Below are 26,550 nucleotides of genomic sequence, written 5' to 3'. Positions count from 1 at the left end.
TCAGCCATCATCTCCGCTCCCTCCGCCCTCCCCGGCCCCTCCTCTCCGGCCTCCCCGGGGCCCCACCTTGTGCTCCTGCTCCCGGGAGAAGGCCACGTGGAGCTGGGACAGGACGCCGGTCTTCTGGAAGTGTGCCAGCTCCTCCCGGTACAGGTAGTCCTCTTCGGAGCGGCGGCAGCCATAGTAGAGCACGGTCTCTCCCACTTCCTTACCTGGGGGCGCCAGAGTAAGGGCCTGAGCACTGGGCCGGGGGCCGCCGCGGGGTGCGGGGCGCCCCGAGCCTGGGGGAGCAGCGGGGAGAAGCCCCGGCCCACTTACCCTGTTCTTTGAGCCAGGCTCGCTCCTGGATGAAGCCCACGAAGGGCGCGATGCCGGTGCCCGGGCCGATCATCACCACGGGCGTGGTGGGCTTGAAGGGCAGGCGGAACTGGGACTTCCGCACGAACATGGGCACCGTGGCCTTGTGCCCGTTCTCTAGGGCGGGCTCCTTGGCCTTGAGCCAGTTGGTGGCCACCCCCTTGTTGATCCGGCCCGCCTTGGTCTCGTACTCCACCACGACCGCACAGATGTGGACGGAGCTGGGGTGGACCTGCGGGGGCGGCAGGGAGGGGGGGTGTTGTCTGGGGAAGAGCAGAGACCCCCCTGCCCCGAGCCCCGGAGCCCCAGCCCCAAGCTGCCAAGCTGCTCCAATTCCAAGCCCCCCCCCCCCCATCTATCAGAGGCTACTCCAATGAGCTGCGCCCTCCCCTGGCTGGGAATCTCCTTTTACTGAGGAAACCGAGGCCCTTCCCCCTTCTCTCCCCCCCTCCAGTCTCTGAAGAGGAGGAGGCAGAACGAAATTCCTTGTCTCTCCCCTCAAACCCACCCCTGCTCCCATCTCCCCTAATTCTGTGGAGGGTGTCCCTGCCACCCTTCAGACATTCCCCACTCCCCACCTCCCCCTCATTCCCGATGTCTAATCCAACATTTTTCAAGTGCCTCACAGAGCTCAGCCTCTTCTTGGGCCTCCCTGCCTCCAGGCCATTGTCCACACCACTGCCCAAAGAATCTTTCTTAGCCTCCAGGCTGACCATGCCCTGTCCTGTCCTCCCCTCCCTTCGCCACCTCCCAATCCTTTGGTTTGGCCTCTAAACCCTTCACCCCCTGGCCCTGCCTCAGTAGCCTTCTGGCCGTCCTTGACACCTGACAGGTGTCCTTTCTTGGCTTCCCCTCACCCCCTTTACCCCCTCACAGAAGATGCCTCCTCTGTCCCAATGCAGCCTGAGCATGGACTTCTCCATAAAGCCCTTGCCGATTACCCCCACTCCCTCCCACAGCGCCACCTTGTGAGAGGGGTTGGAGGGCCTGCCTCTGCTGCATCTCCCTCCACGCTCGAGGAGCTGGGGCAAAGGTGCCAGCATGCCCATGGTACGGCAAAGGCAGCTTCACTCACACCTGAGCCCCAGAGCCTGGGGACCCAGGGGCTGGCCCATCTCCCCCTGGGGGGTCAGTTCGCAAAGGTTGGTTTGCACCACTTTACTCTTAAGAAGCCAGAGGCCAAGGATGGGGCAGTGGTTCAGGGCATCCCTCATCCAGGGGCTAAGGGGCTGTGTGCCTCTTCACTTGGAGCCCAGCCCAAAGAGTGACCCCTTTGTCAGGGGTGGCTGTGGCCCTTTGCCCCTCCCACCTCCCAGGGCTGAGCCTCCATGTCCCCACCCCCTCTGCTGCCTGCCCCCAGGCCGCTTTGGAAGGGGCAAGAAAATGAAGCAAGAGGCTATTGGGGTACAGGGGTGATGTGGACAGTTTGCAAAGAGCTCTCCGTGCATCAGCCTTTGAGGTAGGCTCTGGTCCTCTTCTTGTTATTCCCATTTCGCAGATTAGGGAATTGAGGTTCAGAGAGATGAAAGGCTTTGCCCAGAGCATCTGGAGATGACTCCAGCGCTCTCTCTACTGAGTAATACTGATGGCTGAGTCAAAGGACCCACTGCTGACGACCCATGCAGCCTTGGTCCAGTCCCTTCCTTCTCTGGGCCTCAGTTTCCTGCCCTGCTCTGCATTAGACCCCTCTCACACCCACCTTGGAGGAGGAGGCAATGGAGTAGTAGCGGGCCTGCAGACGGGGCAGCAGCTCACACAAGTGGTCAATGGGGGGCCGGAGGGAGGGGTAATCCTGAAGAATGGCCAGGATGTTCCTACGGGCTTCCACAACCCAGTTCAGGTACAGCTCCTATAGAGGGAAGCAGTGAAAGAGGGACCAGGGGTGAGGCTGCCAGCAGGGCTGAGGTGAGCAGGGCTTGGCCAGGGGGCACAGGGAGGGCTCACCTTGCCCTCGCCCGCTGACGATGCCATCTTTCGGAGTTGCTCCTGTTCGACTGGCTCTCCAGCATACTGGGCCAACTCATAGAGAACATTGGTACGGGGGGGATTGGTGATGTCCAGGTAGTAGGTGAGCGCCGTGCGGTAAGTAGTAGGGCAGGGAAACGGGTGCTTCTTGTTGGACTCCTCTGCAAGGCAAACAGATGACTGACGGGGGGACCACCCACCTGGGCCTGCTCCCCAGGCAGAAAACCATGGGCCCTAAGGGCTCTGGGAAAAGATGGAGGCTGGCTTCAACCAGTGTGCTCAAGCATGAGTGCGAGCGTGCGCGCGCACACACACACACACACACACACACACACACAGCCCTGGTTAGCTCTGCCATTAGGCCCTATCTGGAATCCAGAAGCTCCCAGCTTCCTCAGCCTCTGTGCTCCCCAGGCCGGTCACCCCCACTGGGGGTGGGGTAGAGCTGGGGGGGGATTGTTGGGGCCTGAGATAGCAACTTCCACCTGTCCAGATCAGCTGGCTAGGTTGGTGTCCTCTGGGCCCAACAACTGAGCCCTTGGTGGCTGCCTGGCAAAGTAGAAATGGAGGATGGATAACACCCTCTGTGATTTGAGGCAACAGCTTTCATCTCTGGGCCTTGGCTTCCTCTCTGATAAATTAGGGAGTTGGACTCCCAAAGGAGCCCCCAGGTGTAACACTGTATAGTTTTAGGAACAGGCAGAATTCCCTTGTCTGAAAAATCCCTACAAAACCCACCCATGGGCCCCTAAGCCGGCCCCACTAATTCCAGGCTCTTCTCTCTCAAGAGGTGTGTGTCCTCTTGTATGTAGAGCCTGTATGTAGGAAAAGCTGCCTATGTGGGACATCCCACCCAAGGCAATGCTCTGTGGCTTGTGAGATCCAAGTGTTGAGGCTTCATTTTCTTCTAAAAAGGGAAATAAAATGAACCCCAAAGAGTGATGTGACTTCAGTGAGCAAACTGATACCCAGTTTAGCTGCATAGAACAAAGGACCCACTGGTCACTGCAGCCGTCCAAAAGACAGCTGCTAAAACTGAGCCAGACAAGCGACAAAGGTGTTTGGGATGGAATCCCGAGTCCTGGGTATTTCTGCTTGTCCAAACTGCCTGAAATCCAGCGGGAAGACTTTATAGCACAAGGACTTAAATGGCCTCCTCCAGCCAGGAAGAGTGTGGAACAAGCAGTGGGGACAAAGGTCCAGAGTGAACAGGGAGATGGGGGAAGGGGGCGTAGTGGCATTAAGCAAGAATTTGGAAGAAGTTGAACAGGAATGAAAAATTTCCCAACTCCTAGATCAAGGGCTGTCACGAGTGACAGTGCATCCACCTGTTTGCTTTTAGGGGTCCTGGATTCCCATGTTTGAGTTAAGTGCTACAGTGGGATAGGGTTCTTGTCCTGAGTTCAAATCCCTCCACAGAACACTTACTAGCAGGGTGGTCCTGGACAAGTCACTTAACCTCTGCCTGCCTCAGTTTCCTCGTCTGTAGAATGGGGATAATACCTACCTCACAGAGTTGTTGTGAGGAACAAATGAGACAACATGTGGAAAGCTCTTTGCAAGTCATAAAGCACTATAGAAATGCCAGTTATTTGGGTTATTTCTTTGTCAAAAAGAAGTGATGTGTAGGTGGATGGCCTAGAGATGAGGACCAGACTTCGCTGTGTCTCACTAAGGAAGGAGAATCCTCCTCCTGCCCCACCCCCCATTAGCCTCCCTGGCAGAACTTCCAGCCCACTCTGACTTTTGGGCAGCTGGCCACACTGAGAGCTGCTGTAACAACTGTTTGGGGCACAATTAAGGACAATGGTCTGCTAGGGTCAGGAGAGAAAGGCCAGGAGCCCACAGCATGATTGTGCTTGACAAGCTCAGCATGGAAGTGGCTGAGGCCTTTGTCTCACAGGCCTGAAGTGGGGGCTCTGGGCAAGAGACCTGGTAACTCAACAAGCCTATGGCAGACAGCACCGACTCCACTGTGCAACCTGAGGAGCCACAAATAGGAGCCCTGAGTGGGGCCGTAGAGACCCTCCAACCTCCTCTTTGATGTGAGGAAATAGACCCTAAGAAATCCAAGAGGCTGCATGAAGTGGCAGAGCCCCCAGACTCAGGCATTCTGAGCGATACTCTGTGCAATGTGCCCCCAGGGGGTGCACCCGAGGCTAGGCCTTCAGAGAGCCCAGATCCCACCAAGGGGCGCCATGAGGCCAAGAGAGCTTGAGAGTGGTCGGAACCAGATCGAGACTGGCTGTCCCCCCAAGGAGCTCCTATAAGCCCCTTGGTTAGGCTGTTAATACCCTCCATTTGGTTCTTCACCTCCCAGTCTTGTCCCCCGACATGCCCCCCCCCCTCTCCTCTCCTCTCCTCTCCCTCCCTCCCTCCCTCCTCCTCCTCCTCCCTCTCCCAGCCTGTAGTTCCTCACATACACATACACAGACTCCATCTCTGGGTCTCTGTACAGACTGCCCCCACTCCTGGGAAACCCTCCCTATTCACTTGTCCTTCACAGCACAGCTCAACAGCCCCTTCTACATACCCCCTGCCCCCGGCATTTAACTATTTTGTTTCATCTCAACATTTTTCCCCGTACATCTTGGGTCCTCTAGACAGAATGTGAGCTCCTACAGGGTGGGGGTAGGAGAGAGACCTTGGGGCTGGGGCCGTGGGGGGCATGTGTTTGCCCCAGGGCCGACGCGATGGCATATCACTAAGTGCACATATTGCCGAGGAGTTCCCTAGGTTACTGCTTCCTGAACTCAGCACAGGGCTCTGGTTCCCAGCTGGCCGGGCCCCGGGGCACTTCTGTAACACCTCAGAAGCAGGAAAGCTGCCGGGATGGGCAGACTCACCATCCAGGTTGTTCAGAGAGATGATCACATCCAGATCAGCACCCAGGATCTCTCCAAGCTGATTAACGAGTGACGCGTCATTGGCTGGATACACAGCAACGTGGTCCCCAGACTCATACCTGGAAACGGAAATCAAAGTTGAAGGACCAGGCTTGGGGTTGGGAGGGACCCTCGGGGACAGCTAAGCCCCTGCAAGTCACCTTTGCAGGTGAGAAGCTGAGGCCCAGGAGTGCGATGACCTTCAAGGTCAAACACCTAGTAAGGAGGGGGCCTCAGCAGGACTCCAAATGCAACCATGTTTCTGTGGGGTCCAGGCAGCCTCTGTCAGCTGGAGGGCCCCAAAAGAGGCTGGCAGGAAGCTGTGCCAGCTCTAGAACTGGGAAGGCCCACTGGGGGAGGGGTCTCCTACCTGATTTTGGAATTTGAGATGTCTAACTCCAGGTGCATGAGGTGGCGTTCTCCTCCTTGGTTCAACTTCCGATTGGTGGTCACAGTCGCCAGGAATGGATTCTTGGCATCGAAAGGCCTGCAAGAAAGAGAAGTCCATTGGCCCATCTGGCATTGGTGTGTTCCAAAGCACAATGACAAGACCGGGTGGCCCTCTCAGGGTACGAGAGGCCATGGCACACACTGGGAAGCTGAGGGAGTGGCAGGTGATGATCCTGACGTGCCCTGGTCCCTTCAGGACGGCCCTGGCCAGCGAGCACAACATGAGCCAACTTGAAATCCCCCAAGGCCTCCTGGGCCAGTCAGATCATTTACTGAGTTGGCTCCTCTCCTCCCTCTCAGTCTGGGTGTGCTCAATGATGCAACGGCAACTCACCCTTATAGGGCATGCTCAGTTTACAAGGCAGTTTTCTCATAACTGCCCTCTTTGACGAGAACCGGAGGTTGTTGGGGATGAAGTGCCAGGGAAAGGAGAGGAATCTAAGGTTGAGCCCGTGCTCCTTCCCCTCTGCCTGCGGTACACTGCTCTGGGGAGGTCGGGTAGAGGACGGGCAACCACAAGGCAGGAAGGCCCGAGGAGCAATGCAACTCCCTGGCTATCGGGCCAAGTTTTCTTCCCTCTATGGAAGCAAGGTGGGGAGTGCACAGAGTGCAGGGCCTAGAGTCAGAAACACCAAGTCTCATCCAACCTCAGACACCTCAGAGCCGTGTGATCCAGGGGCCAAACCATTTGCCTCAGCTTTCTTTCTTTTTTTTTTTTGTATTTGTTTTGTTTTGTAGGGCAATGAGGGTTAAGTGACTTGCCCAGGGTCACACAGCTAGTTAAATGTCAAGTGTCTGAGGCTGGATTTGAACTCAGGTTCTCCTGAATCCAGGGCCAGTGCTTTATCCACTGCACCATCTAGCTGCCCCCTGCCTCAGCTTTCTTAACTGTAGAATAGGTATACCAACAGTCCCTATCCCCCAGGGTGGTTGTTAGAGACCCAGGGAGATTTTCCTTCCAAGCCCTTAGCCCAGGGCTTGGTACATCTTTGAATAAAAGGCTGCTCTCCCTCCCTCCCTCCTTCCTTTCTTCCTTCCTTCCTCCCTTCCTCCCTCCCTTCTCTCTGCCTGCCCCTCACCCCAGTTATGCTCCTTGGAGCTCAGTTCAGAGGGTCATGCCTATCCCCAAAAGAGTGAATCTCCGGGAAGCTCCCTTTTAGCTTAGGGGGAAAATCTGTTCCACAGAAAGGCTTTCTCAAAGCCCAAATGAACACGAGGAAGCCGTGTGCTGCTCTGCCCCATTGGGTAAACATGAAGGCAGTCCCCAAAGGACTCCATCACCGAGAGAAGGCCAGGGGGCAACGCTTCTAGTTAGGGCTGCCCTCCAGGCCTCTGAACTCAGGTACCCTTCATTTGTTAGCTGGGGGTGGGAGGGTGGGGCTGGGTGGAAAACACTCCAAAGTTCATCCCAGGTCAGCTGTCTTTGCAGAAGGGAGGGGAGCATAATGTGCCTTGTTGTATCAGTCATTCAGGTACGGACACAGAGTCCTAGAACCCAGATGACTTTTAGCAAATTAACTTGGATTAGGCTATGATCAGGAGTCCAACTCTCTTGACACAGACCTTTGGCCTTGGTATCATTTGCTGGACCACAGTCACTGCTACTGAAGGGACCTTGAACCCAAGAGAGGAGTTTGAACAAAGAAGGACACAGGACATGGGACTGACGGTTGCACTGGGCCACGGGTCTAGGGCATGGGGTCCTGAGCCAAACCCTTCACATTTACCAATGGGTCCTTATGCAAGTCACTCTTACTCTTGATCTATCTGATGAGTACCCCTTCCCCCAGCCCCTGCTGCCTGCCAAAGGAGGACAGCATGTACTTAGGGTTCTTTCTAGAAAGACACGTTTGTGTAAATGGTGATCCTCTCCAAAGGCGGAAGCTGAAAGGGTTTCAATGAAAATATAGGCTGTTTATGGGGGCAGCTAGGTGGTGCAGTGGATAAGGCCCTGGATTCAGGAAGGACCCGAGTTCAAATCTGGCCTCAGACACTTGACACTTACTAGCTGTGTGACCCTGGGCAAGTCCACTGGCCTGCTTAGTAAAAAAAGCCAATTGCTGGGGCAGCTAGGTGGCACAGTGGATAGAGCACCTCACTCTGGTGGCTCTTCTGGGATGTTTGTGTGTGCACACTCACACACATGCACACACACACACTCACACACACTCTCCTCCCCCATCCACCTTCAGGGGCACAGCCCCAGATCTGCCCACCTGAGCCAGGTGCTAGAGGGCAGCCGCCCACTTCAACATTGGCACCCTGACCCTGACTTACGGTTTCTGGTTCTCATAGCTCTTTAGCCGGCCCATCTCTCCGGTGTACACTTTGTTCATGTTCTCATCTGTGTGCACCACCAGCTCATACTGACGAATGCTAAAAAGCAGAATTGAAAAGTTAGGGAGGCAGGAGTGACTGCCCATGCACTAACAGGGGTGGGGGGTTGCCAGATATTCAGGTGGGGGCTGGGCAAGCCCATTGGGGTCCAGTTGAGGAAAAAGAATATATGTCTCAAAAAAGACCTTCCCATGTGCAAGAAATGAATCCAAGTAAACACAAATTCCAGGGCTGGGGACTTGAGGAATAATTGGAACCTTCTCCTCATGGTGGAGCTTTCCTACAGTAACTCTCCAGCAGGTGGCGTCACTCCAATTGTTACAAAATGCTCAGCAGAGTGGCCCCAAACTAGGAAGATGTTTATCAGGGTCACCTCTAGCATCACGTGCACACAACTGCATAGAAAGAGGTTGGAGGACAAAACTTGGCTTTGCTGTGTGTGGTTCATGTGAAAAAGAGCTCTAGGTCAAATGTCATAATGCCCTAGGATAGTTGTGAGCACTGTGGGATTGTGGGGCGCTTCTCACTGGCCAGAGCTCATCTGAAATGCTGTCTTGGGTTCTGGGGAGTACACGGGAAGAAACAGTGACAGGCTGGCGTGTGCCACAGCAGAAGGGGCCAGAATGGAATGAGCAGTGTCTTCATGAGGGGCACTGGGAGATTGCCAGTGTGTGGCAAAGGTAGAGGCTGGCAGGAGGCAGGAAGGGCTTCTGGGAAACAAGCAGCACTTCCATGTGGGATGGTAGCTGCTCTGGGACCTTGGAGAAGCAGGAGACTGAGCTAAAATGAGTGGGGCTCTTTCATGCTAGGCCTTCCAGGGAAGCAATCTGCCCCTGCCCCAAGGACCTGACCTGCTCAGTGACAACGTGGCCTGAGGAAAGTCTCTGTGAGGCACACAGACTAGTAGAGGTCAAAAAGCCTCTCGGGGACTCCCAAGGGGGCACAGGCCCTCAGTCCTTCCCTAGAACACCATCTCATCCCATCAGAGTCCCTCCTCCCAGCTATTGGGCTGAGCAGAACCAAAGCCCAGTTACAGGCTCAGCGGCCCAAGTTACTGGGCCAGAAGAGATACTGCCACCCAAAGCGTAGCCAGGGAGTCTCAGCTCTGCCTGATGGCATCTGAACCCAGAGCCTGAGGCTGCAGCAAAGGAGGACTGAAGCAAGCCAGCCTCCCAGGGCTGACGGAGGGCAGCTGGCCTCCCTGCTATTTTCAGAGGCGCCCGTCCCGACTGGCCCAAGTGCTTCTCCCCCTCTGGCTGTCCGGTCCTCTCGGAAGGGCTCAGTACCCATGCTCACCTGGACTCCTCACCAGTAGCTTCCACTCCAAAGTGTTCACAAACAGCTGGCCAGAACTGCTCTCGCCAGGTGATAAAATCTTCCTCCAAACTGTGGAAAGCCAAAGAATGAGCCACAGAGAAGGAAAAGGTCATTGCCAAGGACAGAGAGAGGAGAAAAATGGAAGGGGAAAGGAGAGGTGGGGGAGGGAGGGGCCTTGGGGGCTGGCAGACTCTGACCCCCGAGCCAGAGCCACCAAGGCCCTGCTGCTCTCTTGTGAACAAAGATCAAAGGAGACAGAAACATGCAGTGCTCTGTTCTCAGCAGCCCGGAGAGCACTGCCCAGTTAGGGGGCTGCAGCCCAGTCACTTCTGCAAAGCTGTAATGCCTAAGGAAAGGGGCCACAGTCAGGCCTCCAGCAGCCCTCAGGAGGCCAAGAAAAAGGGGAAAGTCAGAGGTGGAGGCCTTAGGGGATGGAGAGCCAGCATAGGAGAAATCCCCCTGAAGTCAACAAGGGGACCCCAGGAGGAGGTCTCCAATTACAAGCACTACGAAGACTAAGATGGAGCCAGTACCCCACGCTCGACAGTTACGGCTGCTGAGAGGGGGCTCTTAGCTCTGTCAGGCCCAGGCCACAGGCTCACTCACTTCCCATCATCGTCTCCCAAGCCCAGTTCAAATATCCGCTGAGCACCCAACTGCTCCAGTCTGTTGTCCACATATTTCCCCATTGCATTGAAGTGTTCGTAGGTCTTGTTCCCAAGAGCAAACACCTGCAGCAAGAAAAGGGAGCAATGAGGCCTTATCCCATAGCCATCTTGGTTTTGTGGGAAAAGATAGATGGGGGCTAAGGATGGACTTCAACCGGCAGAGCTCAACTGTAAGGAACATGACGGGTTTGCCATTTCCCATCCGAAACTCCATCATAAGACTCTGGGCTAATACCTAACGTATCTGAACTGATAAGATGAGCCTCCCATGCCAGCAGTGGGAAATGAATCATCATGGATCCCTTTTGGTCCTACCCACCCTGACCAGCAATCAAGGGTTAAAGGCACAAGCCTGACACGCCCTTTGCTCACCAGGTGCTCCTCAGAGAAAAAGCAGCCCACAATTTGCCTGGATGCCCCCAGCTGCCCCCCAGCTGTTCCCCAGCTGCTCCCACTGTTAAGTGAAGTGTCTGTTTCTTCGTGCCTCTAGGCAGGGCCCCCAGCAGTGGCTCTCCTGCAGTTCTCTTGCCCCAGGAAACCCCTCTTCTCTCAGGTCCTCTAGAGTCTGTGAGCCTACAGGACTCCCCCTGAGGTTCCAAACCTGAGGTGCCTATACCAGGTGGAGTGAAACCCCTACACAGCCTGGACTTGCTCCCCCCAGGGCCAGCCCCTCCCCAACCTGAGAGTCCTCCCTCTGCATACGTATTTTGCCTTTGACTCCTAAAGGAAAATGGACCAAGCTGTAAAACAGGACCCAAGGGTACCGCAGGAGTGGGTTTCTGTGCCAGGCTGGCCCAGGTGCCTCCTCGAGGCTCCCCAAGATCAGGCCCTATTAGAAACAAGCTTCCTGTCGGCCTCCTCCTCCTCCCCCACAGCCTTCCATGGTGGCCCTCTTAGACATGGCGGATGATCGCCAAAGGGGGAGGCAGAGAAGGCACCACGGGGCCTCCTTTTCGGTCATTTCCCTTCCAAGCCTTGATCTAGGCTTCAGGAGGGGGCTCAGAGCCCCTTCTGCCAACAGCAACGCCCACCATGACAAGGGAACGAGGATAGACTCTGGTCTCCCAGGTGGGCTGTGCTGGGACAGCAGGGCCCTGCAGCCTAGGACTGGCACATAGAGCCAAGGGCCCCAGAGCATCAAGTCCAGCCCACAAGTCCTCAGAGGACAGTGGGAATGAAGGGCAAGATGACTCACCGCATATTTGACACCAGAGAGATCAGCATCTGTCTCTTGTAGCCAGTCATAGAAGTCCTGGGCGTTGTCCGTAGGGTCCCCCTCCCCATAGGTGGCCATGCAAAACACTGCCAGGGCATTCTCTATTTCTGGAAGGCTGCTCAAATCCGCCTAAGAAAACAAGAATGAGAGTCAGGGCCAACGCCGCAATGGCCAAGTATTGGGGAGGAGCCCTGTCTACCTGGGAAAGCACAGCACTTGCCCAGTCAACACCAATAGACTGAGAGTTGAAGGAGCTGGGTAGTGTGTACCCGAAACTTTTACATTCAAATGAATGTGGTTACCTGAGAAAGCCAGACACTTTGTCCAGTGATGCTCAGTCCCCTCTTGGAACTCCTCCCCCCAGCCAGTTTTTGGTTCACACAAGAAAATCCATTTTGAATCCAGGCTCTTGGCCCCCTGGGTTCTGCAGACCTGGTTCCTGCTGGTGTCTGGCCCCAAATCTAAAAGACTGATTCTCAAAGATACAACCTGTCTAGCAATGCGAATACTGAAAAGCAGGTTCTAAGATCAGGGATTCTTAACAGGGCAGAGTACCCAGAACAAGGTCTGAGAATATACTTTTGCAGAGAGACGTGATCTGATACAGAGAACTTTAAACTCAAACTGGAGGGAGACAGAGAAACCCAGGCAGGCATAGTGACCCAACCAGACACTGAAGAGAGCCACAGATACACATTACACAGGGCAGAGGGCCTTAGCAGTCTGTAGGAAACTGTCGTGAGCAAAGACAGAAATGGTGCTTGGGCCTTCAGATGTCGACAAGAGGCACTGTGATGCTGGCACGAAACCCAGTGTCCTGGAGAGCTGGAGGCTGACAGAACTTCGAAGGTATGTAGCCCAGGGCCTGGTTGGGGGCCAGGGTAAAGAGCAGAGAGATCCTCTGCTGTGGAAGTCTATGGGGACAGGAAGCAAGCACAGCAGACAACAGGAGGGGGTGATCACAGGAAAGAGAAGAAACCTCTGCATTCAGCTGAGATTGGCCCGCCCAGAGAGCACTGGAACTCTGGAGGAAGACCAAACTGGCCAGAGATAGGTGGCTTCAACTACCAAGAAACTGCAGCCATGACTTGGAATAATATAGCACTTTAAGGGACATATCACTGAAACCCTCCGAGCAGCTCCCTGAGTGTGAGATTCAGAGAAAGTGCCAATCTGCACTGGCAGAAGGAATGTTCTCTGCACCAGCACCATCACAGGTCCAAGCCTTCTCCAAGCCCCTTCCTGGCTAAGAGGATTTCCTCTCAGAAGGCTTAGGAAGCCGAAGGAATGGCCATTAGGGACTGGAGTGTGGTGCCTGTCTCTTCAGAGTCCATGATACTTAAGGAGGACAGCACTGGGCAGTCTCAAGAGAACCCTAGACTTTAAGAAAGTAAATTGAACCGTTTTCAGAAACATTGTCGAAGATCCCATGATCTGAAATTTTAAAAAGCCATTCAAAGCATCTCAAAAGCCATGGGAAGGGCAGCTAGGTGGCGCAGTGGATAGAGCACCGGCCCTGGAGTCAGGAGTACCTGAGTTCAAATCTGGCCTCAGACACTTAACACTTACTGGCCGTGTGACCCTGGGCAAGTCACTTAACCCCAATTGCCTCACTAAAAAAAAAAAAATAAATAAAAGATAATTGGCTGCTTTATGAGCAGGATTTCATTCATAAGTGCTTCCCATGGCTTTTTTTTTTTTTTTTTAGTGAGGCAACTGGGGTTATGCGACTTGCCCAGGGTCACACAGCTAGTAAGTGTTAAGTGTCTGAGACCAAATTTGAACTCAGGTACTCCTGACTCCAGGGCCGGTGCTCTATCCACTGCGCCACCTAGCTGCCCCCACAAATTATCTTTTTAAGGAAGAAAGGAGAAGGGGCCAAGAATCTGATGTGGCCACAAGGAGAACACCTTCAGAAACCCAGCTTGGATCTGATTTGAATTTTTTTTAATTGAAAATGTTTCTTTTCAGTCCCACATTCTCTCCCTCCCTCCCCCACCCACTGAGAAGGCTAAAAATACAATCCCCATTATACATTTGAAGTCACGTAAAACATTTCCACGTTAGCCATGTTGCACACACACAGACACACAAATCTGCCTCCATTTGCACTCAGAGTGCATCATCTCTCCAGAGGGGGAGAGCATGTTTCATAACAGGCCCTTTGGAATTATTGTGGATCATCATGTTGATCAGTTACTAGGACTTTCTCTCACAACTGATCATCGATACTGCTGTTACTATGTAGACTATTCTCTTGTTTCTTCTCACTTCACTCTTAATCAGTTCATATAGATCTTCCCAGGTTTTTCTTTCTTTTTAAAAAATTTTTAAATTTTTAATCATATTTTCTTTTCCACATAATTACATGTAAAAACAATTTTAACATTTTTTTAAGATTTTGAGTTCCAAATTCTCTCTCTTCCTACTTCTCTACCCCCAAGATAGTAAGCAATCTGATATACATTTTACACATGCAACTGTGTAAAACATTTCCATATTAGTCATTTTGTGCAAGCAGACAGAGAGAGAGGCAAAGGCGGGGGTTGGGAGGGTGAGGAAGGAAGGCAGGGAGGGAGGGAGGGAGGAAGGGAGGAAGGAGAAAAAGAAAAATAGTATGCTTTCAGTCTGTATTCAGACATCAGTTCTTTCTCTGGAGATGGATAGCATTTTTCATCATGACTTCTTTGGATTGTCTTGGATCACTGTATTGCTGAAAATAGCTAAGTCATTCATAGTTCTTCGTCATACTAAATATTGCTGTTACTGCACACAGTGATCTCTTGGTCCTGCTCGTTTGACTCTGTATCAGTTCATATAAGTCTCTTTGAAGTCAACCTATTTGTCATTTCTCATTGAAATATTAGTAATTAACAATAGTAACATCCATTACAATCACATGTCACAACTTATCTAGCCGCTGCCCAACTGATGGTCATCTCCTCAGTTTTTAATTCTTAGCTACCACAAAAAGAGCTGCTATAAATAGTTTCGTACAAATAGGTCCTTTCCCCTTTTTTTAATCTCTCTGGGCCAGGTTTTTCTGAAGCCACCCACCTTCATCATTTTTGATATAGCACAATGGTATTCCATCACAATCATATACCACAACTTGTTCAATCACCCTCCAATTAATGGACAAGCATCCCTACAGTTTCCAATTCTTTGCCACCACAAAAAAAGAGCTGCTATAACTACTTTTGTGCTTATGGATCAACTAGATGGTTCAGTGGATAGAGTACAACCTTAGTTCAAATCCAGCCTCAGGCACTTATTAACCATGTGACCCTGGGCAAGTCACTTATCCTGTTTGCCTGAATCTACTAGAGAAGGAAATGGCAAACCACTCCAGTATCTTTGCCAAGAAAACCCCAAGAAAAGTACTGATGTTTTATGGTCCATCGGGGTCATGAAAAGTCAGACACAACTGAACAACAAAACAAACATGAGTCTTTTTCCTTTATTTTGATTCCTTTGGGAAACCTACATCTTTTTTTTGGGGGGGGGGGTGGAGCAATGAGGGTTAAGTGACTTGCCCAAGGTCACACAGCTAGTAAATGTCAAGTGTCTGAGGCCAGATTTGAACTTAGGTCCTCCTGAATTCGGGGCCAGTGCTTTATCCACTGAGCCACCTAGCTGCCCCCATTGATTCCTTTGGGAAACCTAGATCTTAAAGAGGACATATAAGGAAAGTAACAGAGGACCTTTTTTTTTTCTTTCTAAGAATGCCACGGTTCTCTATGGATAGGTAAGAATATTCTAAAGAGTATTATAAACTGAGGTTTGCAAAAAAGTACTAAGAACAAAAAAAGGGACTTTTGTGAACCACATGTTAAGCAGGAGAAAACAGCAAGAGAGAAATAAGGGAAACTTACAATACCTATTTTAAGTGCTTGGGACAAAAAATAATGGCAAGGAAGATGGTACTAGCAACTCTTGTGTGGTTTCTGCTTTTTTCTTGTAAGGAGAACCATCTTCAGAATAGGAAGTTTAAAATAAAAGTGGTCATCTGGGAATAACCTCGGGTGACCATAGGATTGGCAAATAAACCCACTCACCTGCCCTCAATTAATCTGAGTCACCAGGCCTGGAAGAAGACTATCCTATGAATACCCAAGGAAGATAGGAACATGGGGGCTGCCCTGCTATTGGAGATCTCTCAGGAATCATGAAGAATTAGAGAGTGACCCAAGGAGGAGAAATGAGTGCCTGCCATGCCAGTTTTCAAAGAAAAGGAGGCACATCCTTAAAGCTACACACCAATGAACCTTGAGTAAATTCCCAGCAAAATTCCAGGACTGACTGAAGATATGATTAGTGAGCATTCAGAAAGAGCAGTGGTGATCACTCCCATAAGAACAAGTCATAGCAGACCAACCTCCTTACCTTTCCTGAAAGGAAACTACAAATCAGAGAAATCCTGCAGATCCTTTTTGATTTGGCTTCATAAAAGTTTGACACAATTTGGATTCAGCAAAGCTGCTTATTCTATCCCTACAGACAGAATTAAGAGCTAGGGACTGGACAGCAACACGTATTAGGAACCAATTAAACAAGGGTATCCAGAGAATGGCCTGAATGTCAACCTGGAAGGAAATCTCCCCAGGAGAAAAATAATGAGGGGAAAGGACAAGAGGCACAAAAGGCACACGTTAATTACATTTATGGATGATATAAAACTGGTCTTATAAAATAAAATGCTGGTTGACAGAACAAAGATTTTAAAAGATATCAACAGGCTAGAATTGGGAGCCAAACATAATAATTTAAATTTAATAGGGCCAAGGTCACCCTACTCCATTGCTGAGAGCTGCTGGGAAATGAAAATGTGTTCTCAAAGAGAAAGAAGACAGGAGCGACCCTCTCTGGGTAAGGAAGAGGAGGTGTCTCACTGGGAGTTAAAAGGGACTTTTCATTTGTTTATTCAAGTATTTCTTCAACACCTACTGTGTGTGTAACTCTAAGCCAGGGATATAAAATCCCTTAAGAGAGCCTCAAGGAGTTTAAAATTGAGTTGAGGAGCAGTAAGGAAATCAGTCTACTAGGACAGACTATCCATGCTGGGAAGTCATGGGAGCAAAGTCCAGAAGAGTGGGTTAGGCTACGCAGAGGTCTAGGCCAAGAAAGTCAGACGCCCCTGGTAGCATGTGGGAGCCTCTTCAGGTTTCTGGGCAGGGGAAGGTGTGTGATCAGGAGTGATTCAACTGGCAGCGCAGAGTCCTTAGGCTCTACCTACACTCTAGCCTCATACTCCAGAAATCTGGGCAAGTTACAGCAAATGAATGTGATGGAATACCATTGTGCCAAAGGAGTGACAAAAGGGATGACCTGTATGTGCTGATGAGGACTGAGGTGAGCAGAACCTGGAAAATAATCTACACAGTAGCAGTGAGCTCAAGACAAAAGCTCTGAAAGATTTCAGGACTAGAGTCCGGATGCAGACCGAAGAATACTTTTTCCAACTTTTGTTTTGATCCGCGTCTTCTTTCACAACATGACTAATATGGGAATATATTGTGCCTGACTGCACATGAACAACCAATATCAAATTGCTTGCCTTCTCAATGAACCACGAGGGGAGGGAGGGAGAAAATTTGGAACTCAAAGTTGAAGAAAATGAATGTTAAACATTTCTACATGTAGTTGAAAAAAAATTTTTTAAAAAGAAAGAAAGACTTCAGAACTCAGGTCGATCACCAGCCATGATCCCAGAATACCGATGATGAAGAATGCTTCCAACCTCTGGCCAGAAAAGACATGGACTCAAGAAAGAGAATAACAAATACATTCTCGGGCATGGCCAATGCAGCAATCTGTTTTGTCTGGTTAGGAATATTTGTTACAAAGACTTCCCCTCCCCCCCACGATGGGAGCATAGGCTGTTACCCTCTCCCCTTATCCCTCTCTCCCTCCAAAAAAGAGAACAGGAGGAATCACAGTTGTAATGAGGAAAGTTTGATCACATGCTTAAAGAAAACCAAACTCTACATAATCTTCTTCTGTTCTACAGTGTATAAGGAAATGTGATTTGCTGTTTGTTAAGTTCCAAATAAAACAAAAGCTGAAAATAAAAGCTGAACCCAGCAGATCTCCTCTTCTGGGGAGCTTCCCTCTCAAGAGGCTGAAGGGCCAAGGGCCAAGAGAACGTGTGGGATTCTGAGCTGAGGGCCCTGAGCTCAGATCATGGCTGCGCCTTCCAGACTGGCCCGAGCCGTCACCTCTCTCCTCTTGACCTCAGTCCTCATGGAAAAGGGCAGGGCTGGGGCCTAGCAGCTCTCACAGCACAACCACGTCCTCTAACTCTTGGTGCTGACTCAGGTTTGACCTCCCACTCTCAGGCCAAAGCACCAGGACAGTGACTTTCTGCTTCCCCTTGGGCTGGGAGTGGGGCATCTCCAAACTCCTGCCTCAACTGTACTGGGGACTTGCACAGAGGTCACCCAGATAAGAGTCGATAACTTTCCTCGGTTTCCTCTGCTGCGGCCATCAGGCAAAGTGCGATCCCGAACACGTCCCTAGCCCTTTCAGCATGGAGAGTGTCAAAGCCCAGACACCGAAGGGTGACAGGGTTGCTCCTTTTGGCCTAACAGTGCAATTTTGGTCCTTGAACACAAGAAGGGAAAAACACGTCTTTAGTCTTAGCACCGAGGGGATTTGTCCTTAATGTTCTCATGACTGAGAGAGGTCGTATGCTAAAAAAAGAAAACAATTAAAAGCCCAGCCTTCTGTTTCTTAGCCTTGCCCTCTGAAGTTCACCAAGGCCCATGGCTGTTCTCACTCAGACCTTAGCATGCAAGGAAGGCCCCTCTTTTTGTCTTCCAAGGAATTCCTTAATGGACTAAGGATACTTTTGAAAGTGAGGCAGAGGGAGCAGCTAGGTGGTACAGTGGATGAAGCACCAGCCCTGGAGTCAGGAGGACCTGAGTTCAAATGTGGCCTAGACACTTGACATGTACTGGCTGTGTGACCCTGGGCAAGTCACTTAACCCTCGTTGCCCTGCAAAAACAAAACAAAACCAAAAAGTGGGATAGTGAGGCAGAAGCGTAGCTTACCAAGTCATACTCCTCAGGGTCAGCGGCCATGCCCCGCATTCCGTAGCGGTGGGCATCCTTGGCAAGACGGTTAGCAAATTCTTCAGCTGTGCCCGTCTGGGAGCCATAAAATACAACGATGTTCCTGCCCTTTGGGAAGGCACATGAACACATGTTAGACAGAAGTCAAAGGGGGCAGTTCATGACTGTTAAGTGAAGATCAAACAAAGACTAACAGAGAACAGTTCACGCTGCATGTTCTGGAATGTTTCCTCTTTGCCTTCTCCCCTCATGTTCTCCCCAAATTGCCACTGAAATGAATTTCTCTTGTGTGAGAACTATGCCACACAAAAGCAAAGAGTGTGTAGAAAATCTCCACTAATGACAAAATCCCTCTCCTAAATGAGCTTACAATCCATTTGGAGACTCAGACAAGAATAAGGAAGGTAAATAATGCACAGAGAATATCAAAAACAGTATATGATTGAGTGCTCATGGATGACAACATGAGATATAAGCTAAAGAGGTACAGCTCAACGTGTGCCACTGGGAGGTAAACTGTTGCCAGGCCTGTGTTTCAGGCTTCGCTTTCCTCTTCCCTCCCCACCTGCCAAAGAGTTCGATCTGCTGAGGACAGCCCCCAACACAGAGCCTGCACCCAACCCTCCCTTCAGCTTTCTGCTAGAATGGCAAATACTCAGAAAGGTCTAAATTCAAAATCAAGAAACGCAAAGAGAAGCCTTACCGTTTTCTTCATCTTCTCCACAAAGCTGCTGTCTTTGACAGAAGAGGCTCTGAAAAAGACAAATGGTATCAATAAGCATAGGATGAACTAATGGTTGCTCAGATTGTGCTTTTATTTGCCATTCTTTCCAACTGGTTATCACTGAGAGAGATACAGTATTCAGTCAGCCACTAAGCACTTATTAAGCACCTACTATGTGCCAGGCACTGAGGATACAAAGAAAGGCAAGAGACAGTCCCTGCCCTCAAGGAACTGACAGTCTAATAGGACTCTCCCAGAGTATCTAGAATGACTAGGCAGAATCCAGAGCAGGAGTCCCACTGCTCTCTATGATTAAGACAGCATGTGAAGAGATGATGCAGCAGAGACATTTGAGGGCAGGTGGGGACCAACCTCCCAACTGTCATAAGCTTTGGTCACTCCTCTAGAAAATAATCCTGTGAGAATTGGAATGACACCCCTGGCTGGGAGGGATATAGTGAGCTCCGGCCTGAAAAGAAACCATGTGACTTTAGCGACAGGAAGTGACCTTTTCTGGGGTTTTGAAGGTTAGTTCGGCATCAGGAAGTGATGTTTGCTCATGGGTCCTGTCAATCAGAGATACCAGCCAATTAGCTTGGATCTCTGTGTGTGGACGGCCCTGTTTCCAGTTTCACAGGAGGCTTCGGGGAGAAGCCAAGGAGGGAGCAGGTCTTTTGGTTCCTGACTTGAGCTTTGGTGGGTGAGATATGCAGGGTTCTCTTAGAGATAGTTAGATGAAGTTTGATTTTTACCTCTCTCTCCTCACCAACTTCTGATGCACTTTAATAAATACTTAAAAGTTTAAACTCTTGCTAAAGCTTCTAATTTAAGGTGACCACTCATTAGATTTTGTTTTTTTGTGAGGCAACTGGGGTTAAGTGACTTGCTCAGAATCACACAGCTAGTAAGTGTTAAGTGTCTGAGGTCGGATTTGAACTCAGGTCCTCCTGAATCCAGGACCGGTGCTCTATCCACTGCTCCCCCTAGCTGCCCCTAAACTTTTTTTTTTTTTGGTAAGGCAATTGGGGTTAAGTGACTTGCCCAGAGTCACATAGCTAGTATTAAGTGTCTGAGGCCAGATTTGAACTCAGGTCCTCCTGACTCCAGGGCTGGTGCTTTATCCACTGCGCCACCTAACTGCCCCCCACTCATTAGATTTTAGACATCATAGCTAGAATTTTAGGCTCTTACAAATCCTCAAACTTCAGGATTCAGGTTTAATTAACAGAGATAAGGTTACAGATGTGCTCCCTGAAGAGGACAGTTATGCTCCTCTCTGTTTCTAGCCACAGACAGAAGCCCTAACCCTGGCCAACAAAAGTGTGTGTAGTTGTTCTTTTTTTTCCTTTTCCTTTTTTTTTTTTTTTTTGGTGAGGCAATTGGGGTTGTGACTTGCCCAAGGTCACACAGCTAGTAAGTGTCAAGTGTCTGAGGCCGGATTTGAACTCAGGTACTCCTGAATCCAGGGCCGGTACTTTACCACTGCGCCATCTAGCTGCCCCCATGTGTAGTTGTTCATAAGGCCAAGGTGGGGGGGGGGGGGGGCGAAGATGGCAGATAGCTCAATCCAAATCCAGTCTCAAAGCTGGGGGAAAAACAACTCTTTGAGAGCTATGAGTCAATGGTTAGCATCATTTTCATAAACCAAGGCTGGAACATTAATTAGTGACCTACCATTTAAGGAAAAGGAATGAAAATTCATTTTTCCTTAAACTCTTCAATCCACATTCTCTATTGGAACTACTGGGGAAGGAAGTAGAGAGAAGAAAGACAAAGTTCCTAAACTGATGTGTCCTAATCCCCTTTGCTTTTAAAATAAATCCTACAGACATGGAGAAAGTAGGACAAAATCCCCACAAACCTATGGACACCAATCTAGAAACTCTGCACTTCATTCATGAGGGGATAATCATAGCTACACAAATGGAACCCATGTCTCCAAAGTGAAATGCTGACAATTTTTCAGTTAGATTAGTGGCTGCCAATGCTATTTTAAGGTCTTTAGATTTAAATAACACTACAAAAGCCCCAGAGAGTAAAAGAGACAGCCATTACCCGGTGAGGAATCATTTACTCACTAAGCTTTGCTCAACTCAACTGAATATCCAGGGAATCATGTGCTGCAGATCCCTGGGACAGATTAGAGGTGTGACGCAACCAGCAAAGACCCTGGTGGCCATTTTTCTCTCCTCCTAGGGGATGGCAGGGGTAATTGGGACTGCTCTCCATTTTTTCCCTATGTGCTCATTTCCCTACTAGCTTGGGACCCTGCCAATGTCATCAGAAAACTCGTTCTCCTTTCTGATGTCACCCTTTCTGCCAAAGGTACAATTTCCCCCCAGGGTATGTGGGTTTGGAAGCCATCTTTGATTCTTCCCTTTTTCTTACCCCTCTATGTCCATCTGGTCAGACACCAACAATCTGTGAATTTATCCTTTAAACATCCCATTTACAGGCACCTCTTTCTTCTAGTTCCCATGGCTACAATCTTGGTTCAGGCGCTTCGTTCCCACTTGGATCACTGAAATAACCTCAGGCATACATCATTTGTCCCCTAGGAGGCACCAAGGTCCTGGACAATGGTGGCCCTGGTCATCTGCCAGCAGTGTCCTGATCTCACCAAATACTTTTAAATTCAATTCAATAAAGAATGAAACTGGCCTCTGCCCGTAGGCAGCTTATACCTATGTACATGGAAAGAACAAGGAACGTCTGCATTGATGTATGTGGAAAATGCCTTCTTAACATTCTTACCATCATTGTACTGAAAGGGCCCTTTTAAATTCCAGTCAAGGAGCATGTGTTGGGCACGAGTAAGAGGGAAGACAGAGTAGAGGGCATGACTAGGGTCAGTAGACTGCTGCAGACTTTCTTAAGATGGGAGGCTGGCACATTGGCAGGGTTATTAGCCGCCACTAGCATCCACACGAAGGTTTAGGATGTATAAACCAAATATGATCCTAATAGCAACCTTGAGAGCTGAGTGCCACTATTATACCATTTTAAAGATGAGGAAACTGAAGCTAAGAGAGGTTCAGTGACTTGCCCAGAGTCACACCAGGCTGTTGGGTCTTCCTGACTCAGCCCAGGGTTAAGAGAGGCCTAGAATGACTGCTGATCCCTCCCCCGCCCCCATTCACCTCTAACCTCCACACAGGCAAAGTCTAGGGAAGTTGTACTGCTGCCATGGGCAGCACAACTTCCTCCTTGATGCTGACCCCTCGCCGGGGTCTTGTAATCACTTTTTTCCTCTCCAGGCTCCATCCTCAGTCTGCCTGGGATTGCAAATGACAGAAAGACCTTTCTGCATGCTGATGAGGGTCTGAAATGGTGGGCCCTGAGTGTTACTCCCAACCAGAGGCTTCCCTGTAACACAAGCCACTGAACTCAGCACAACATCAATTCTCTACATGCCATAAAGGACCGAATTCTCTGGCATTCAAAAGTAATACACTTGGGGGCAGCTAGGTGGCACAGTGGATAGAGCACCGGCCCTGGAGTCAGGAGGACCTGAGTTCAAATCCGGCCTCAGACACTTAACACTTACTAGCTGTGTGACCCTGGGCAAGTCACTTAACCCCAATTGCCTCACTAAAAAAAAAAAAAAAGTGATACACTTATAAAGCGTAATATGAAGTGTCCCTTGTACATTCCCAGTGTGTTACATGAGGCGGCTGCCCACCTTGCTATGCCTAGTCCCCACTTTGAACAGCTAGCTCTGCTTAGGACAGTCAAGCTAAAGCAAGTTCCCTGCACCCCAACAGCTCCAGTTTCTAGATGTACCACAATCAAGGGCAATCTTCCTGATGACATCCAGACAACTGACATGGCAAAGGCCCTGTCCAATTAAAACAACGGCCAGGAAAGAGGAGAAAGTGAATGAAGCTTCTAAATGAGAGACTGTTCCTGCAAATACCCATCAGAATTCACCTGTATGTTTCCACAACAGGGACACTGGCCCAGCCCCATCTTTGGGGCTGAACTCAGAAGGGCTTGCTCTACTCACTTGGCCCTCTGAGGGTTGGCATGTCACTACCCCTGGGGTCTGGGGTGCCTCGACTGTGGTGACTGTTCTTCTGGGTACAGATAGGAGCCCATCCCTTCTGTCTTATCTATGGGGATTCTTGTCTCTGCTCTCTCAAAGACCCTCCAGAGGATACCTCATTTTATTACAATCCAATAATATCTTAGACATATATAATAATGATATTGTTGGCACTTGTCATTGTTTTGATTGCATGAACCTGTGATTTTGCATCCCTATTGATGAGCAGCTTCCCCACCACTGAAGATGGGCACCTTGTCTGACACAGTCTTAGAGGAAGTGGCCCCAAGAGCACCGAGAGGTTCAGTGATTGCCTGAGGTCCTCCAGACAGGAGATGTCTAAGACACTGGTCTTCCTGAGCTCAAGGCCAGCTCGTACCCACCATAAATAGCACATTGCCTCTTACTGTTCAATCCAGAAAAATATGCAGAAAACAAAGCTCAGAGGGAAGAGAGGAATAAGACGACTTCTCTTTCCCCTCTTGTTAAAAGTTTTATATATAATGCACATATAAGGAGAGTTTGCTTCTTTTAAATGTTGATAATGGAAGTTTATGATTTCCTGCATGATCTCTTGTTTATCTGCATGAAGCTTTTTGTTGACACACATACTAAGTTTAGGATAAGACAAAATGGCAGGCTCACTGATCTCCCAAATCTCTTTGGGCATCACAGCTCACGGCCAGCCAATTCCAGTACTCTGATTCAAGGGCCTTCTCTGCCATTGGCCCAAACAGCTGTGTCCAACTCTTTAAGCACCTCCTTCACTTATGGACATGTAATTATAGCACAGATCCCTCCAGAGGATACAGCTTTCTTTCTTTTCTTTCTTTCTTTCTTTCTTTCTTTCTTTCTTTCTTTCTTTCTTTCTTTCTTTCTTTCTTTCTTTCTTTCTTTCTTTCTTTCTTTCTTTCTTTCTTTCTGCATGGGGCAATGAGGGTTAAGTTACTTGCCCAGGGTCACACAGCTAGTAAGTGTCAAGTGTCTCAGGCCGGATTTGAACTCAGGTCCTCCTGAATCCAGGACCGGTGCTCTATCCACTGCACCACCTAACTGCCCCCAGATACAGCTTTCTTCGCTTTATTCTTTTTTAGTGAGGCAATTGGGGTTAAGTGACTTGCCCAGGGTCACACAGCTAGTAAATGTTAAGTGTCTGAGGTCGGATTTGAACTCAGATACTCCTGACTCCAGGGCCAGTGCTCTATCCACTGTGCCACCTAGCTGCTCCTCTTAGCTTTATTCTAATAGCTGTGTGGGTTGGGAAGAGAAGAGTGTCCTGGAGTTAAAATGCTCTGACAGATGCTTTACGAATGTCCTGGGCATTACTACTTCTACCTGACATTAGGTGACTAGGACTACAGTGTGCTTGAGGGTGGTGAGAAAGGGAAATGGAGTAGGGAGTTAAGCTCTCCTAGCCCTACCCACTGCTTGCTGGAAGGATCCTAGAGAAAATCACAGACCAAGAGCTAGAAAGGTCCTTAGAGGTCATGTAGCCCATTCCCTTAATTTTATAGATGAGGAAACCGAGGGCCAGGGAGGCTAAGTGACTTGCCTGGGTCACCTGGATGGTCAGTTTCAGAGCAGGGAGGTGAAAGCAGGTCCTCTCACTCCCAAAGCAGGGTTCTTTCTGCTGTACCCTGGGCAAGGGGGCTAATGAAAGGGGCCAATGAGGGAAGCTTCAGAGGAATATCTTACACTGAATAAAAATTAATTCTAACACTTATTGGTTCCTTCTCCCATTAGGAGGCAAAACAACTGCCTCACTCTCCAAAAGCGCGCTCTGTCTCTTGGAGTCATCGACAGATAAAGCTTTAATTGAGTGCTTACTATGTACCAGGCACACAGCAAACAAGAAGGTCCCATTCTACCAGAGGAAGACAAGACATAAGAAAAGCAGGACATTTACGACCACTGGATCACAATCTCAGGCTGGAAAGGCCCCCTGATGGCTAGCTAGTTGAACTCCTCGACTTACAGCTCAGGATCACTGAGTTACTTGCCCAAAGTCACACAGGGGTAGTAGCTTTAGAGGCAAAATTTGAACCCAAGTCATTGGCCCATGAAGTCACAACTGTTTCCGCTTCATCAGACTACATCCATACCATTCCACAGCACAATGTTCCAGCCTCTGGAACATCACTGTCATTGCCAACCCTGACTGGGCATCTGTGGGGTTCAGGGCACTGTATGTGCACAGACAGGGATAAGACACGGTCCTTGCTGGTGAAGAGGACATACAAGTGAAAGGAATTGGAGAGTAGGAAGGATGTGGAGGGAAGAGTGACAGGGTAGGAATCAGGAAATCTGGGCTCGATTTTCTGCTCTGCAGTGTTATGGTGGATGGAGCTTAGACTTGGAATCAGGAAGACCTGAATTCAAAGCCTGATTCAGATATTCACTATCTGTGTGACAAGGGGCAAGTCACATAACCTCTCTGGGCCTTGGTTTCTTCACCTGTGAAATAAGGGAGCTGGACGAGATACATTTTAAGGTTCCTTTCAGTTTTAATCTACTTTCAATCCCACCATTCAAAAGAAATGTTTTAAAAGAGCACAGATCTCTAATTGGAGGAGACCTCTGAGGTGCTCGTGTTGCAGAGGGGGTCAAACAATAATCTGCTCAAGGTCACATAGGTAGTAACCACTGGACCACACAGCTTCATGTCTCTAAGTGTTCTGTTAAACCATAGACAGATTTTCAAACTAAGTCATTGACATTATTCTCATTCAAGGTTACACGGGGTCAGAGGTAACTAGGATCCAGGTCTCCTGGTCAGGTTAGTGCTGTCTCCACTATATCATGTTGCCTCCTAAGAGGAACGGACATTTATTGAGAAATTTAAAGTTTCAAAGTACTTGACACAAACTATCTTGTTTGAGCCTCCTAACAACTCTTTGAGGCCAGAACTACAAGTATTGTTCCCATGTTACAGGTGAGGAAACTGACTCAGAATTCAGTGACTTTCCCAGGCTCACACAGCTACTAAGTGTCAGAGACACAGATAGCACTCTACCCCTAAGCTACACTGCTACCAAGCACACTGAACGCTCGTGGGTGATAAGCTGAGGATAGAGTGACTGGGGACAGCTTCATGGAGGAAGTGGACTCTCTTGACATCAAGAAGGTCAGAAAACCAGCCGGGCAGCCCGAGCCATCTCTTAGCTGGGAGTCACAGCTCCCAAGAGCCCAGTGCAGGGGATGCCATGGTACAGCCTCCTACTCTATCTTCCCAAAGCAGGCATTCCAGACTGGAACAAGCTGTTGGGTAGAAGCCCTCCAACCACCAAATGAAGAATTTGGCTCCAGATCCAGACAGGATCATTTGAAGTAGGGTCCCTTCCCTCAGGCTGTGTCAACAACTCTTCTTAGGCCAGAGAAGCACAGAAACCAAGTCTGTTGTTAGCAGCCCCTACCCAAGACTCTGCCCACATACAACGAAAGAGAAAGGGCCCTCTTGTGATGCGGCAGGGAGTGGGGTCTGCCTGGGGGTTCATGCCACTGCTTTCTCGACA

At 49.7% G+C, this 26,550-nt stretch overlaps 1 protein-coding gene across 2 annotated transcripts in view; it reads right to left on the bottom strand.

The window, feature by feature from the left end:
* Positions 1–26,550, bottom strand: part of LOC122755357 (NADPH--cytochrome P450 reductase) — an 80,168-nt gene that overhangs the window by 1,497 nt on the left and 52,121 nt on the right. For both annotated transcript variants that reach the window (XM_044003676.1, XM_044003675.1), the window contains exons 3-14: positions 18,973–19,021; positions 18,249–18,377; positions 11,175–11,324; positions 9,918–10,042; positions 9,291–9,380; positions 7,935–8,033; positions 5,578–5,694; positions 5,169–5,287; positions 2,302–2,483; positions 2,057–2,206; positions 319–589; positions 67–212 (exon numbers count right to left, since the gene is read on the bottom strand). In XM_044003676.1, coding sequence (XP_043859611.1) covers positions 67–212; positions 319–589; positions 2,057–2,206; positions 2,302–2,483; positions 5,169–5,287; positions 5,578–5,694; positions 7,935–8,033; positions 9,291–9,380; positions 9,918–10,042; positions 11,175–11,324; positions 18,249–18,377; positions 18,973–19,021 — 1,627 coding nt within the window. The remainder of the gene's footprint in view (positions 1–66; positions 213–318; positions 590–2,056; positions 2,207–2,301; positions 2,484–5,168; positions 5,288–5,577; positions 5,695–7,934; positions 8,034–9,290; positions 9,381–9,917; positions 10,043–11,174; positions 11,325–18,248; positions 18,378–18,972; positions 19,022–26,550) is intronic.

This window comes from Dromiciops gliroides, chromosome 4, assembly GCF_019393635.1.
Source record: "Dromiciops gliroides isolate mDroGli1 chromosome 4, mDroGli1.pri, whole genome shotgun sequence".
NCBI classification, from domain to species: domain Eukaryota; kingdom Metazoa; phylum Chordata; class Mammalia; order Microbiotheria; family Microbiotheriidae; genus Dromiciops; species Dromiciops gliroides.
This window is presented reverse-complemented; position numbering and strand designations above follow the sequence as displayed.